Below are 17940 nucleotides of genomic sequence, written 5' to 3' on the forward strand. Positions count from 1 at the left end.
AAAAAAAAAAATATATTTATTTATTTTTATTTTTATTTTTTTTTTTTTTTTTTATTATTTTTTTTTTTTTTTTTTTTTTTTTTTTTTTTTTTTTTTTTTTTTTTTTTTTTTGCATGTTGTATATATATATTCATATTACATATACACACCTATATATATTTAGACATATCTTACCAATTTATCATTACACAAAATGGAAAGCATATCCGAATTCGATATTTTGAAGCCCATTGATGAAAGCGAGAGACTAGAATTAGAGAATAAAATAAATGAACAGATGGTAGAATTAGAAGTAAAGAAAAAATACTTAGAAGAATTAAAAAAAAGACAACATGCTGTAAAAGAAAAGAATAATATACATTCGTTTAATAATGTTGTTGAAGAATATCCTGATCCAAATGAAATGTTATATAATTTTTTAGAGTCCTTAGAAAATACTGCTAATTATAATAATATTCATCATAGTAATAAAGAGTCACATGAACAAATTAATGATATGTCATTTTATTCAGAATATGATCATAATAATAATAATAAAAATCAAAATGTTGTTTATACTGAACAACCTTTCAATCATCCAAATTCTATGGATAATATTTTTATGAATAAATCTTTTCTTTTGCATAAAAAAAAAAATTCTATACCTAATTTTAATTTTCATATTGATATGTTCAATAAAGAAAATAAAAAAAACGTTATACACATACAACCAAAAGGAATCAATTTTTTTGATAAATCCATTCAAGTTAATCTTGTTGAAAATAATGAAGTGTCCCTTTTAGATAATAATATATGCAAAAAAAAAAATAAAATAAATAATATAAACAATATGAATAATATAAAAAAAACATCACTGAGTTATAACACTGAAGAAATAAGCGAGGGACATAGAAAAAGTCATGATAAAAAGAAATTATTGATGTATAAGATAAAACATACGAATGATAGCAGAATACATAATGATGATAAAAAAAAAGAAAAAAAAAAAAATGATGTAAATAAAACGTGTGAAGAGAATTATAATAACCAAAATGGTCATAATAATTATATATACAATAAAAATGTTACAACGTTTAATTACAATGATAATACGTTAAATACATATAACTCAACATATCTAAAAAGTATGAATATAGAAAAAAAAGAGGAGATATTAAAAAGTTCTAGTTTTTTATATTTTCTTGAGAATAGTAGTAAGATAGTTGAGCGTTTTTTAGGTGAACAAGATTTATTTCATTGTGCATATACTTATGATAATAATGATATGTTAGAAAATACGGAAGATGTGGATAAATTAAAATTAATAAATACATATTATTGTAAAAAATATATAAATGGTAGAGGTATAACAGATGTAAGAACATCTAATATATATAATGAATTATTTTTAGCTTCTTATGGATTATCAGAATGTAATAATTGTATAGAACCTGAAGGATATGTTTTATTATGGAATGTTACAATGAAGAATAGACCTGAATATGTATTTACATCAGAATCTAGTGTATGTACATCATTGTTTAATAAATTCCATCCACATTTAATTATAGGTGGTACATATACAGGTAATGTAGTCTTATGGGATATAAGAGCTAGCCAAAAGCCAATACAACAAACATTACTTACATCACAAGGTCATATGCATTCTATATATTGTGCTGAGATAATAGGAACACAAAATTCTCATAATTTAATAACAGCAGATACTGATGGAAGATTATGTAATTGGTCCTTAAGTATGTTTACATATCCATCTAATACAATAGATTTAAAAAAAGGAAACAGAGAAATTTCATGCACAACATTTGCATTCCCTGAAGGTGATATAAATACATTATATGGAGGAACAGAAGATGGATCATTATTTCAAGCACAAATACATGGTATGAAAGTAGGTATAATAAATTCAAATTCTATACATAAGGGACCTATAACATCAGCACAATTCCATCCTTCACTTGAAGGAATGAATGATAATAATGATATTATATTAACAAGTTCAATAGATTGGACATGTCAATTATTAAGTATAAAAAATATTAAAAATCCTTTAATTGTATTTGATTCTTTTGAAGATTATATTATGGATATAAAATGGAATCCAACACATCCTGCTCTTTTTTCAACTTGTAGTAGCAATGGAAAAATAAAATTATGGAATATTTTATATGATACTGAGTCCTCATTTTTTGATGTTTCTTTAGATAATTCTTCTACAAATAAATTAACTTGGTCACATGATGGAAGAAGACTTATAGCTGCTGATACACAAGGATACTTAACACTATGGAATGCATCCTCAGAAATATATCAGCCTAGATTTGAAGACCTCAACAAGTTTGATGAGTACATGCAAACATTGAAGGCTGAGCGATTTGCCGACACACCACCAGAAAAGCAAATATCATAAAAATATATATATATAAATATATATATGTGTAAGTGTTTATATATATATATATATATATAAATATATATATGTGTAAGTGTTTATATATATATATATTCTTTTTTTTTTTTTTGATAAATATAAATTAAATTCATACTTTATATTTTTATAATTAACATTAGGTTTATTATATATTCAGCCATCTTAAAATAACAAAAAAAAATAAAAATAAAAATAAACATACATATATATATGTGTGTGTGTGTATATATTTATATATATTTTTATTTGTGTAAACATTTTAAAAATACAAAAAAAATAATAAAAGATGATATTATGAATAATGAAAAGCAAATTTGCTCTTTTCTTCTTCTTTTAAAATATATCCTTATATATATATATATATATTTTTTATTGTCTGTTTATTTATATGGTTGAGTTCTTAGAGACCTAGACTCATCTTCGAAATAAATATGCCCCTACATGAATGTATTAATGGAAAGGTTCGGACACATTTATTTGAGAACACATAATTACCATTTCTAAAAAGAAATTTCTCTTTACCAGCATTTAATAATTTAATATTAGGATACCTTTCTAGAACGTATTGTATGACTTGTTCGTTTTCTTCTTCAAAAAATGAACACGTTGAATAAATAAAAACTTTAGCTGTTTTAAAAATATTTATTGCATGTGATAATATATTTTTTTGAAATTCTGATAATTTTTTAACTTTATTTATAAAACAAGTAGGTACCCTTGGAATGTTACCTTTTAAAATATCATCGTTAATAGAATAAGTTTTATTTTCATCTAATGTGTTATTATTAGATGTAATGTTGTCATTATTATAAGATGTTGATAATTTATATTTATTATTATTATTATTACTATTATTGTTACTATTATTGTTACCGTTGCTATTATATTTATTTTTATTTTTATTTTTTTTGAGATTATCTTCATTATCATGGAGATACATATTCATCATATTACTTTTGTATATAAAATCTGGCATACCACTAGAAGAACATGATGGATCAATAAACACAGCATCTATGTTTTGAAATGTGGAAAAATCTTGACTTGTCAAATTAAAAAAATCACAGTTATATATTTTTATAAACAATTCTTTATTTATGTGTTGTATATAATATACATTTTTTTGTATATTTATATTTTTATATTCACTTTTATTTTTATCTTTATTTTGTTTTTTATTTTCTTTTTCATTATGAAAAAAATTTGTTTTATTAAGTGTTATCTTTTGATTATCATCAAAATTTTCATTCATATATAAACCCACATATTCTTTATTTTTTAAAAGTTCATTTAATAAAGTATAGCATCTTTTTTTATCTTTTTCAATGCATATCAAATATCCTTTTTTTTTTAAAAGAGAAAGAGAAAAAATCGCTTTACTTCCAGGTGAAGAACAAACATCAACTATGATCATACCTTTTTTAATATTTGCTGCTTGCACAACTAGACATGATGTTTTATCTATTATTCTTATTTTATTTTCTTTATATATAATATTATTTATAAGTTTATAAACATCTTTGTTGTTAATTTTATATAAGTATTCAACATCATCATCAATTTCGATATGTATATTTTCTTTTATAAGTCTATTTATAATATTTTCAAATCTATTCTTATTAATATCATTATTAAATAATGTTGACTCTCTTTGTAAATCTATTTTATTTTGTATATTCTCAAAGCATTTTGTATTATCTATATGGATATTATCATCTTCATATTTTTCATCATATATAATAAAATATTTCTTTATCATTTCATCATTTAATTTTTCATCATGATTAAAACAACCTTTATATTCTTCGTAATATTTTAAAATATCTTTTTCCTTCTTTTTAATTTCTTTTTTTATAATTCCTCCTCCGTCGATTTTTTTTCTGTGCACTAAGACGCTTAAGAGTATAAGCCCTAGGTATTTATTTTTACATATCTTCTTTAAATACAAATTGTATATATCATTTAGAATATTCAAATCTTCTAGGGTTTTATATATCAGGTAATGTATCTAAGATGAAGAAAAAATCCAACACGTAAAAATAAAAACAAACATATACATATATATATATATATATATATATATATGTATGTATATATAAATTTTTTTATTTTTATTTTTATTTTTATTTTTATTTTTACCTTTTTTTTGGACGGGTCATCTTTTTCATAAAGAATTTCTTTGATACCTCTCCCTTGGCAACACTTTGATAACATAGATGCGGCCTTTCTATATATGAATGACATCTTTATAAAACTATATCATTTTAAAGAAAATATATAAAAATATATAAATAAATATATATATATATATATATATATATAATTTACATTATATATTATGTTTATATTAAAAAATAATTAATATTTTTTTCATATATTTTATTATTACATTTTAAAATGCTATACGTTTTTTATTTTTTCCATATAATATATATATATATATATAAAACAACGTTGCTCGTTATTATAAAAAAAAAAAATAAAAAAAAAAAAAAAAAAAAAATACAATGCAATAATATTTATAATGCTTATTTAATCATATTTATATATATATATATATATATATATATATTAATTTTTTTTAAAGGGCCATCAGATAACCCACTGCATATATATGATATAATATATATGTAAATATTGTAAGAGGATTTTCTTTTCTTTTCTTTTTTCAAATATATATAAACCTTTATTATTTTAATTAACATATGGCATATTCTAATTATATATATATATATATATATTTTTTTTTTTTTTTTTCATATTGATAATAATAATATATATAGTTACATATTGAATATTTTTATGTATGATGTGGGCTGTGAAATTATGAAGATTGTGGGGATTCTTTGAAATAAATGAAATAATGACAATCCAAGGGAAATAATATATAATATATATATTTATTTATTTATTTATAATGCTATATTTTTCACTATAAATATGTTAAAGAAATTCAGCCCCTTTTCGTTCTTGGGTTCACAAAAGAGATACACTACAAGTGAACATAAAATTTTTGACAAGATAAAAAATTCAATTAAGAGTCCTAAGAATTCAAGACATTCATATAATGAGAAAGATAAAATTGAACTAATAAATATTGATAATGAAATTATAAATAAAGGAAATATTTCTTTTAAGTGTGAATTAATAAATGAAGATATCACAAAAAATTCTAATAAAAAAGATAATATTGATGAAATGATAAATGCTAATATATATGATAATCATTTTAATATAAATAATAAATATAATAATGTAATGTCTAATGATAATATAGATATAAAATGTTTTATTCGAGAAACTATTGATTACTATAAATCTTTACAATTAAAAAAAAAACAAGATCATTTAAATGTATTCAATGAGAAAAAAACAGAGTATTCAAATATGAAAGAAGATCATAATAAAAATGAAATAATAAATAAAAAAATACAAGATAATAATTTTATTCTGGATAATAAAAATGTTCAGAATGGTGTATATAATGATATTCATTATAATAATTATAATAGTAACAAATATAAAGATAATTCAAATAGTCAAAATAGTACATATGGTCAAACGTATGAGTCCTATAATTTTTTAACTCCAGCACAGGTTTTTTTTGAAAATAATAAAGAAAAGCTCATTCAAGAAAGCTATAAATATTATAAAGAAAGAGAAAATAATATAAATAAAGATGATTATGTTTATGATGAAAATGAAGATTATTATAACTATGCAAACATGAAAAACCCTGTAATAAGACCAAATGATAAAGAAGGTTTTTTATTTAACTATGAAGATGATGATAATAATAATAATAATAATAATAATGATGATGATGAAGATATGACATTAGAAAAAGGTATTATGCCTACGATTGAACAAATTATATGTATATTAAAACATGAAAAAGTAAAAGATATTAAAGTTATAGACCTTGATAAATGTGGAAGAAGAGATATAGGTATGTTTTTAATATTATGTACAGGTAATACAGCTAAACATAATAAAAAAGTAGGAAAATTAATAAGTAAAATATTTATAGATTTAGAAATACCATATATATCTAATGTAGTTTATTGTTATTGTAATAAATTTGATGAATGGATAATAACACATTGTGGTCCTCTTAAAATACATATTCTTACAGAAGAATTAAGAAATTTATATGATATAGAAAATTTATTTTTATATCCACATGAACATTTTGATAATACTAATTTTCCTTCCTTTTTTGATTACACACCTGGCATACCACCTCCATATCTGGTGAGGAGTAATGCTTCAATGGATTCTTATAAAAATGATGACATATACAATAAATTCTTAACACAAAAATGAAAATATATATATATATATATGTGTGTGTAAGAATATATTATAAGTATGCACATGAATAATATCATCTTTTACCTTCCAAACAACAGAGAATATATAAGGATATCTCACAAACATAAAATATACATATATATTTATATATATTTATATATATATGTTATTTTTTATTTTTAAGAACCCTATGTTCAAACACATTCACGACATAAAAAAATAAATTTTATTTATATATTTTATCTATCAAGACGGATGGAGAGATACGAAATTTTGGAATATGCACAAAAAGAAAAAAAAAAAAAAAAAATAAGAGAAATATTATTTTGAATTTTTAATCTAACTAAATATAAAAATATAAACTTACAATAAATAAATAAATAAATAAATATATATATATATATATATGTGTGTGTGCTTTTATTTATTTAATTTTATTTTTCCTCACTTCTTTTTAAAGTATGGATGATAAAAAGGGGAAAAAACTCTCGAGTCCTAAAATTTTAAAGAGCACAAAGGAGGAAAGGGTATCAAAAAAATAAATAAATAAATATATATATATATATATATATATATATATATATATATATGTATTTATGTATTTATATATTTGTGTGGGGGCATATGCATTTTATTTTTTCTTATTGTAGATCTTAAAAAAACACGATGAAACAAAATTAAAATGGGAGAGGCAAAATAAAATATTAAAGGATAAAACCAAGAAGAAAGAAACGTTAGGGGAACAGGCCGAAAAATATAGGACAAAAAATGAAGTAATTATATATATATATATATATATATATATATACATATTTTTTTGTATCTTGTATCTATTGATATTATTCATTTTATGAATTACACACACGTAATATATCTCACGGTTTGTCCCTTTTTTTTTTTTTCATCCATTTTGTTTTTATTATCATATTTTTATTCTAACCCAGATAAACAACATAGTTGAATATATAAACCAAGAAGAGAAAAAAAAAGTTAACTGGACAGAAAACCTGAGATATGAAACCCAAAAAATAAAATTCAAAGAGACAATAAATAAAATGAACTTAAAAGAAAATAAGATGTCATATGAAAGTAAAAGAATATTTAATAAAGTATTCGAAAAAGAAATATCATACAAAAAAAAAAAAAATACATGTACAAATAATATTGAAGAAATAATAAATGATGATGTAAATTATTTAAGTCCATCATATAAAACAAATAAAGAAAGAAAAAAAGAAAAATATGAAAGTATATTAATTGATAAGATAAAAAATAATGTGGAATTTTTTTTATCAAATTTTGCTGTTCCTTTAGATAGTCCTCTATATATAAAAGGAGAGAAAATTAAAAATCAAGAAAGTGATGAAACATTATTGTTATCAGAGAATGAAATAAAGGACATGAACATATGTGAACATAATAATAATAATAATAATGGTGATGATAATAAATATAAATGGAGTGAAAACAAATATTTAAACAATACATGTAATAAAAACCAAGTTAATTATCTTAAAATAAATTGTAAATTTATTGAAATAAATAATTGTGGAAAGGAAATGTATAATAAATATATTATTCTTCAAAATTGTTCTTCAAGTGTAATACTTTATAAAATAATTTTAAAAAAAAAAATATTATTAAATGATAACAATAATAATAATAATAATAGTAATAATAAAATAAAATTAAAGGATGGTTTATATTTTGATGAAGATAAAAACTATACTCTTTTTATATATCCTAATTCTGGTTATATAAAACCAAGTGGAAGCAAACAAAAAATACTCCTAACATTTATATTTGAATATATTGTTAATACATTTGGATGTATAACTATAAAATATTATTGTAATAATAATATTTTTAAAGAACATGTATATATATATATAAATTCTTTTTTTACTATTAATCATATGGATGAAAGAAATTATTTAGAATATAATAAACAAAATGATAAATCCACAGATCAACATTCTTTATATGATAAGCTAATTCATAATCTACAAAGAAATCAAATCAAACATATAACAAATAGAAAAGAAGAAAAATTTTATATTGATAATAATAAAAAAATATATATATATGAATCAATATATAACATAATCAATAATATATATCCTATAAGAATAAAACAAATTTCTAATATATTAAACTTTATTAATTCTACTTATAATATAAAAATTAATTATATAAATATACAACCTTTTCTTGCATTATTAAGCAAAATTAATAATTCTGCATATATAAAATTAAATTATTATATAAAAAAAAAAAAAAAGATACGTCAAAAGGGAAACATTAAAAATAATCTTAATAAATATAAAACATATAAACATAAAACATATAAACATAAAATGTGTAAACATAAAACATATAAACATAAAATATGTAAAAACCCAAATTATATGAACACTTATAAAATTCATTATCAATATAAACCACATACACTAAAGATTGTTCCTTTTTTTAAAAAGAAGAAGAACCAATGTAATAATATTATACAACTTAATAAAGATAAAAAAGAATATAATAATAATATTTCTTTAGATAAAAGACATGAACATATATTACATTCCTCAGACGATAAAGAAAATAAAAATATTCAATCCTTTTTTAATTATATGAAATGTAAATTTCTTTCATCACATCAAATATATACAAATAATGATGAATCCATAGAATTTTTCATGTTCCATTTTTTTTTACATGAATATTCTGACTTATTAAAGAAAGGAAATCTAAATCAATATATCCTATCAAAAAAATATAAAATAAAAAATTATGATAATTCTGAAAAAAAAAAATATTATGTATATATATCTAATTATAATATCACCAATTGGAAGCATATAAATAATTTATATCAACAAATATATAACACATTCAATCAAAATAAAGAATATTCTTTGAATGTTTTTATATATATCATACGAACATATATATGCCAGCTAATATTATATTATAAAAAAATAAACTCGTTTTCTTATAAAGATAAAAATAAAAATGAAAATAAAGATAAAAATAAAAATGAAAATAAAAATACTACAACTGGTGTAGAAAAGGAAGAAGAGATAGAAAAAAAAATAATTCCAGTGAATAATATGGAAAAAAATATTTTATATAATAATAAAGAAGAAAAAGATGAAAAAAAAGATGAGAAAAAATATGAAAAAAAAGATGAGAAAAAATATGAATTCATAAATTTTTTAAATTATACTAGTAATAAATTTTGTGTTGATTTATATAACCCTTGTCTTAAATATTTAAAAGAAAAAAAAACTTTTTTTTTTTTTATTAATTTTATGTATCTTCAGAATAAATTATATATATCACCTATGTTTTATTTTTTTTATTATATTGAATTAATAAGATATGTGTATTCTTTGTTTAAATGGAGGCTTGTAAAAGTAAACAGCATTAATAATATAAATAATAATAATATAAATAATAATAATATGAATAATAATAATATAAATAATAATAATATAAATAATAATAACACAAATAATAATAATAATAATAATAATAACATAAGATTTTTTGATCAACCTTGTTGTAATAAATCCCCTGTTGATATTTCAGATAGCAAAAATATTTTCATTCATATGGATCATAAACTTTTAATCGAAATTATCAATTATATATATGAATTGTATATATCCAATAAACCTAACGATAATGTCAATTATATAAAGGAATGTATTATATATTTAATTTCTTCTATTCTAATATATGCAGATAAAAATGTAAAAAATATGTATATTTTTATTGATTATATATTTATTTATAATCATCATAAAAATAAAAACAAAGAAAATATCAACAAACAAGAACAAAATAATCCTTTGAATGATATGAAAACGTTTTATGAAAATATTTTTTTATTTTTTATTTTTCCTTTTTTAAAAGAATATATAGATAACATAGGAACACGTATATATAAATTACATCTTATAAAAAATGAACAAGACACACTTTTATTCTTTAAAAAAAAATTTAATTATATAAATTATGAAGAGAATTATTCTAATATTTATGAGGATAATAAGACAAATGACACGAGTGGTGTCGAAACTATATGTCTTTTAAATGAAAATATAAAAACCTTTGACAAAATAAACAAATATAATGATATAAAAAATGTGGAAGACAGTAACATTCCTCTCTTTTTTAAAAATTTTAAAAATCAGAATGATCAAAATGATAAAAACAATAAAATATTTAATGATGATAATAAAGAGGAGCAAGAGCAAGAGCAGGAGGAGGAGGGACATATATTGTTTATATTTAATAAAGAAGAATTTAGTCAGATTATATATGAAAATTATTATATACAATTAAATGAAGCGATAAAAGAAAAATTAAACAAACTGAAATGTTTATATAAAGTTGAATCGAAGGAAGAAGAAAAAAAAAATAATATAAATATGAATACACATAAATATATAAATAATGTTCAAGTTAGTGTGGAGAGTGTTATAGAAACTGATAATATATTTAATAGTGAGGAGAAAAATAAAAAGAAAAAAAAAAAGAAGAAAAATAAAATTAAAAATAATAAAAATGATAAAAATGATAAAAATGATAAAAATGATGATAACAAAAAAAATGATGACAATAAAAATAATGATGATAATAAAAAAAATGATAAAAATGATAAAAATGATGATAACAAAAAAAATGATGATAATAAAAAAAATGATGATAATAAAAAAAATGAGGATAATGGTAATATTAAAAATTCATCGAACATATCACAATATAACAATCAAAAGAGAAAAAAAAGAAAATCTAAAGAATGTAAAGAGTTCAAAAATATAAAACATAAATTCGTGAATTTTCATTTTATAAAATTATTTGATATATTAAATATAGATACTTATATTATAGATGATAAGAATATATTAAATAATATAATATCAATGAATATTCTAAAAAATATAAATATACAAATAGGTTTATATATACATAGAATAATATATTGTCTTCTTTATATTTTTAATTTTATATCTGTGAATCATATAAATATATTATATAATTATTATTCTGCTTATTTAAAATATTTCTTATTTGATTCTTATATGGAATATAATTCAAATAATATTTATAAATTATATTATTTTATAATTCAATATTTTTATTTATTTCAATATATGAATCAAAATAATTTTTCTATATATATACCACTATCTTCAAGTTTTGATTTTTTTAAATATTTGAAAGAAATAAATAAATATAAACATAATCATTATGATAATAAGAAGGATATATATAGCTTTAAAACGATAGAATATATGAAGAAAGAAAAAATGGAAGACTCATCGGTAGTTGAGAAAATATTTGTATCTTCAAAGTGTGAAAAGAAATCCTTTTTTTTATCATCTTTATATACATCATGTTATTTTAATTTCTTCAAATTTAATGATAACAAAGAAGAAATATATAAAGATTTATATAATTCGCATATATCACTAGAAAGAGAAGAAACAAGATATATATGTATCTTATCTCCAAATATAAAGAATAATATGTTAAGTATTATAAATATGAGAAAAATAAAGGAATGGTTGAAATTATTAAACTTATTAATTTTTTTAAAAATAAAAGATGTGTATATATCTGGAGACTTGTTTTCTTTATTTCTTTTTTTTTTATATGATGGTAATATTATAAGAGGTGAGATGTGTGAATCTCAAAAAAAAAAAAAAATAAATAATAATAATAATAATAATAATAATAATAATATATATATTAAGTTTGATAATAATTATAATATGCAAACAGAAAAGAAAAAAGGAAACCCTAAAGATTTACAAAATAAAAGAAACAAAAAAATTAAAAATAATAATATGACAAATATATTAAATATGAAACATATGGATGAATCAAAACATTTTATAAAAAATAATCATCATCTTATTAATATGAAGAATTATATAAACTTCCAATTTTGTGACTTATCTTCTCTATCTGAAAATGTCTTGTTGTTATTAAAGTTTTCTTTGTTTAATATTTTTAATTTATATGACAAATATAAAATAAATATACACCTTCCAAAAGATTTAATTATAAAAATAAATAAAACACAATGTAGTGACCTTACATTTAATTCTTCTTTATATTCATCATCTATTTCTTTTTCTGATCATATTATATTATATGGTCTATTACCACATAAAGATTATAAAAGTATGATATTATTTGCTAAGAAAAACTTTTATAACAAATATAAAAATAAATTAAAGAAAATAAAATTGTATCCAATGAGTGCCCTAGTAAATAATTTTATTAAAAAAAACAAACAAAATGACAACCATCACTCTCATCATTATAAAGATGACGATGATGATAATCTTAATGATAATGAAGAAAAAACAATATATTATTATCATACAGATAATATAATAAATACTTCTCAAAATAATATTAAGAAAATGTCTATTATTAATATAGGAAGTCTCACACTTTATCATATATTAAAAAATATAAATGAACAAAATAAAATCTTATGGTTATGTGGATCTCTAGAAAAAAATATAAAACAAAATTATAAAAATAGTATACATATATTTCAATCAATTTATAATAAAAAACAAAATCAACAAACTTTAAATCCAACCATTCATTCTAACAAAATATATTTTAATAATTTTATAATCTTAAACAAACAAATATATTGGTTATATTACAATGAGCTAAGTAAAAATATATATATACCTTTTATATATAAAACATATAAGATCTTGTTACAAATTTTTGATAGAAAAATTTCAAAAAAGGACATCATATCTTACATATAATATAATATATATATTATATATATTATATATATATATATATATATCATATATATTATATATATATTCAATGTATATGTGATTTTTTTTAAGTGTTTATATATATTATTTTTTTTTGGTAATTTTTTTAAAATTATATATATCATATATATATATATATATATATGTTGAACATAAAATGAATAACTTTTCATCTATATATATTTTTTTAATAAAATAACAAAATATTTATTAACCCCAAAAAAAAAAAAAAAAAAAAAAATTATATATTATTTACAATTTTATATTTTAAAAAAAATATATAGGTTCATATAATCTCATATTTATAATAAATTAATATGAATACCTCTACAAACAAATATATATAAATAACATATATATATAAATATAATCCTCCAAGGATTTCTAAGTACATATATATAAAATTACAAATTCATTTATATATATAATATATATATGTAGAAATAGAAATATATATAATTATATAAAAACAACATTATTTTTTTATATTTACATAATATATAATGTTAATTTTTTCCTATGTAATTATATTTATTATATCATACATTAAGGAATTATAAATAAATAAAAATATATATATATATATATATAATATTTATTTTTTTTTATTTTTATATTTTTACATTTAAAAAAATATTCAAGTCACATATATAAATGAAATATTCCTGATGAATAAGAAAACCTTAAATTTAAAAAAAGAAAGGGGAAAAAAAAAAAAAATACATAATATTTACAATAAAAAAAAAAAAAATATATATATATTTATATATATATATAATATACATTTTAATTTTGTGTTTTATTTTTATATTTATATTTGAGGATGAAGAAAAAAGTAGATAATAGAATAAAAATATTAATAGAAAATAATATCGCTTTAGGTCAGAGGAGCATGTTTTTTGTTGTAGGAGATGAAGGAAAGAATGTGGTTGTAAATTTTTATTTTTTATTAAATCGTTTAATAAATCGAACACATAATATATTATGGTGTTATAAAAAGAAGTTAGATTTTTCAACTAGTAAAAAAAAAAGATATCGTGAAATGAAGAAGAAAATAAAAAAAGGTATATATGATCAAACTGTAGATAATAATTTTGATATGTTTTTAAAAAATGCAGATATAAGATTTTGTTTTTATAAAGAATCAAAAAAAATATTAGGAAAAACATATTCAATATGTATATTACAAGATTTTTCTTATATAACTCCTAATATATTATGTAGATGTTTAGAAACTGTAATAGGAGGAGGATTAATTATCTTTTTAATAAATAAACAAAATGAATTAAAAGATTTATATAATTTGACTTTAAATTATCATAAAAAATATACAATGAATGGTATATGTAATGTATATAATAATTATATACATCGATTTTTCTTATCATTAAATACATGTGAAAATGCAATGTTTATAGATGATGAAATGAATATACTACCTTTAAATGATAATTATTTAAAAATAAAAAAAATAACACCTAAAGTGGAAAATGTAGATGTGGCACATAGTTTGGATATACAAATGATGAAACACAAAGAGGATCAAAGAAAAGGTCAACAAAATGGTAGTATTAGCAACAATAATAATAAAAATGATAATTTTAATAATAATGAAAATTTTAATAATAATGATAATTTTAATAATAATGATAATTTTAATAATAATACCCTTCATCAAGCCAAATCTGCGACGCTGGGAGGTTTTTTGTGTCCTGATAAAAATTTGTTACAAGAAAAATTAAAATTTTTAGAAAGCATATGCGAAGAAAATGAGAAAAAAAAAGAAGAAGAGAAAATATTTTTATATTCTTCAAAGTTTATAAAAGTAAATAAAATTGGAGATATACCTTCAAGTAATAATAAAAGTCCACATGAAACATATGAAAATTATGATAGTGTTACAAATGCTAGCACAACGGCTAATACTTACAATAATAATTATAATTCTAAAAAAAAACAAAAAAAAGATGTATATAGTTTTTTAGATAGAAATATAATGAATTTATTAAATATTTGTTTAAGTTTAGATCAGTTAGAAGTTCTTTTGAATATGTGTAAAATATTAAGAAATGATGAAGAAAAGAAAAAAAATATTAAAGAGGTTCTTTTTAATTTATTAGCAAATAGAGGTAGAGGCAAATCAGCTACATTAGGATTATTACTTTCTTTGAGTATATATTTTAATTATAGTAATATAATAATATGTTCTGGAAATAATGAAGGTGTTCAAACTATTTATGATTTCTTAGACAAAGGATTACATATTTTAGGTTTTAATGAATTTAAAGATTATGAAAAAATATATAATATGGGTCAAATAAAAGAAATTATTATTTTTAAAAATATGAAATATTTAAAACAAAGAATCAGATTCTTTGATATTATTGAAGAAGATATATTAAATTCAGAACTTATGATTATTGATGAAGCTGCTTGTATCCCTATAGATATTTTAAAAAAAAAAATTAAAGGAGAAATAACAATATTATCAACAACATTAAATGGATATGAAGGAACAGGTAAAACATTTACATTTAAATTATTAAAACAATTAAAAAAAAAATTCATAACACATTTATCATATGAAGATTTTAAAAATATGAATTTCTTATATTTTGATAAAGCTTTTATTGATTTAACATTAACAAATCCTATAAGATATAGTTATAATGATCCAATTGAAAGTTGGCTAAATGAATTTTTATGTCTTAATTGTAATGAACCTACTAATATAAAAGAAAATGTTTGCTCACCATCAAACTGTGAATTATATTTTGTAAATAAAAATATTTTTAAAAATTATAATAAAACAAGTGAAACCTTATTAAAAAAAATTATGACATTATTTATAACATCTCATTATAAAAATACACCTAATGATATTATTATGATATTGGATTCTCAGCAACACCACTTATTTATATTAATAAATAAAAACAACAACAATAATAATAATAATAACAACATATTGGAAGAACAAATTGGTGACCTAGATATATATGGAGTCTTACATTGTGCTATAGATGGAATAATAAATAATGAACACATTAAAAAATCTCTAAAATTAGAAGATATTATTCACTTAGTAAAAAATAATGATACACATAATGAATATCCTACTACATCACATAAGAAACAAATAAATGACACCAATGATGAAGAGATAGAAAAGAAAGAAAACATGAATCATCTAAACGGTGACAACAACAACAAAAATGATAATAGTAGTAATAATAATAATAATAATAATAGTAGTAATAATAATAATAGTAGTAATAATAAAGAACTCTTAATAAATGAATATGAAGGGAATTTAATTCCTTATATTATCAGTGATTATTTTAATTATTATTTCTATAATTATATTGGCATACGTGTCGTACGTATTTCTATACATCCATCAATGCAAAACTTAAATTATGGATCTGAATTTTTAAAAAAAGTTTTTAATTATTATAATGCATATAATTCAAAACAAAGACAAGACAACAAAAATAATAATAAAACCAATTGCAGTGGTTATGATAATAATGTGGTATATAATGACAATGTCATATTATTTAATTGTAATGGTAAAGATATTTATTTTGATAAGAAATTAAAACATATTGATTATATAGGCACATGCTTTGGACTAACCAAAGGGCTTTTAATCTTCTGGCAAAAAAATAAATTTATTCCTGTTTATTTAAAACAACAAAAAAATGATATAACAGGTGAATTTAGTATTCTTATGTTAAAACATTTAAATGAAGATCTTAAAAATATCATTGCAAATTTTTATACTGATTTTGTAAGAAGTGTTACTAAATTATTACCATATTCATTTAAACATATGGAATCTTTTATTGTTTTCAACTTATTGAATAATAATAATTACTCTATTATATCTTCAAAAGAAGATAATACTTCTATAATTGATAAGGAAGATAATAAAACGGATAATAATATCTCAAAACATAATGGACATATAAAAAATCATCAACAGAATAATAATAATTCTTATTATGAAAATTATGAAAATCAACACTTGTCATTTTATGATAATAATCTTATAAACAAAGAAACAGTATTTTATTTTTTTCATACAAATGATATATGTAGATTAAAAAGATTCGTTTTAGAAGGAAGAAATTTTTATGAAATCCTATATCTATTATCTACTATAGCAAACTTAATATTATTTAAAAAAGTAATCATTAATTTGAGCTTTTTAGAATATACAATATTATATGCTGTAGCATTTCAAAAAAAAACTTGTCAAGAAATATCAGATGAAATCAAAATTAATGTAAATCAGACAAATGCAATCTTTAGAAAAATAATCCATCGATTTTATAATTACATCAAGGTAATCAAGCATAAAAAAAAAAA

General features: G+C 19.1%; 5 protein-coding genes across 5 annotated transcripts in view; 4 read left to right on the forward strand and 1 right to left on the reverse strand.

Annotated features, from left to right (window-relative positions):
- Positions 1-193: 193 nt before the first annotated feature.
- Positions 194-2410, forward strand: PGSY75_1020300 (putative cytoplasmic dynein intermediate chain; the record flags this gene model as incomplete). The annotated part of the gene is made up of 1 exon (XM_018785973.1): positions 194-2410. The coding sequence occupies one exon, from the start codon at positions 194-196 to the stop codon at positions 2408-2410; it is 2217 nt and encodes a 738-aa protein (XP_018641590.1).
- Positions 2411-2831: 421 nt separating this feature from the next.
- On the reverse strand, positions 2832-4675 carry PGSY75_1020400 (putative S-adenosyl-L-methionine-dependent methyltransferase; the record flags this gene model as incomplete). The annotated part of the gene is made up of 2 exons (XM_018785974.1): positions 2832-4439; positions 4571-4675. The coding sequence occupies 2 exons, from the start codon at positions 4673-4675 to the stop codon at positions 2832-2834; spliced, it is 1713 nt and encodes a 570-aa protein (XP_018641591.1).
- A 696-nt stretch (positions 4676-5371) lies between these two features.
- PGSY75_1020500 (hypothetical protein) lies at positions 5372-6757 on the forward strand (the record flags this gene model as incomplete). Its single annotated transcript, XM_018785975.1, has 1 exon — positions 5372-6757. The coding sequence occupies one exon, from the start codon at positions 5372-5374 to the stop codon at positions 6755-6757; it is 1386 nt and encodes a 461-aa protein (XP_018641592.1).
- Positions 6758-7206: 449 nt separating this feature from the next.
- Positions 7207-13548, forward strand: PGSY75_1020600 (putative membrane protein; the record flags this gene model as incomplete). Its single annotated transcript, XM_018785976.1, has 3 exons — positions 7207-7272; positions 7396-7518; positions 7690-13548. 3 exons carry the CDS (start codon positions 7207-7209, stop codon positions 13546-13548), a joined length of 6048 nt encoding a protein of 2015 aa, XP_018641593.1.
- An 841-nt stretch (positions 13549-14389) lies between these two features.
- Positions 14390-17940, forward strand: part of PGSY75_1020700 (putative histone acetyltransferase) — a gene marked incomplete at both ends in the record, with an annotated part of 4295 nt that continues 744 nt past the window's right edge. The window contains one exon of the mRNA XM_018785977.1: positions 14390-17917. Coding sequence (XP_018641594.1) covers positions 14390-17917 — 3528 coding nt within the window.

This window comes from Plasmodium gaboni, chromosome 10 (assembly GCF_001602025.1).
Source record: "Plasmodium gaboni strain SY75 chromosome 10, whole genome shotgun sequence".
Lineage (NCBI taxonomy): Eukaryota > Apicomplexa > Aconoidasida > Haemosporida > Plasmodiidae > Plasmodium > Plasmodium gaboni.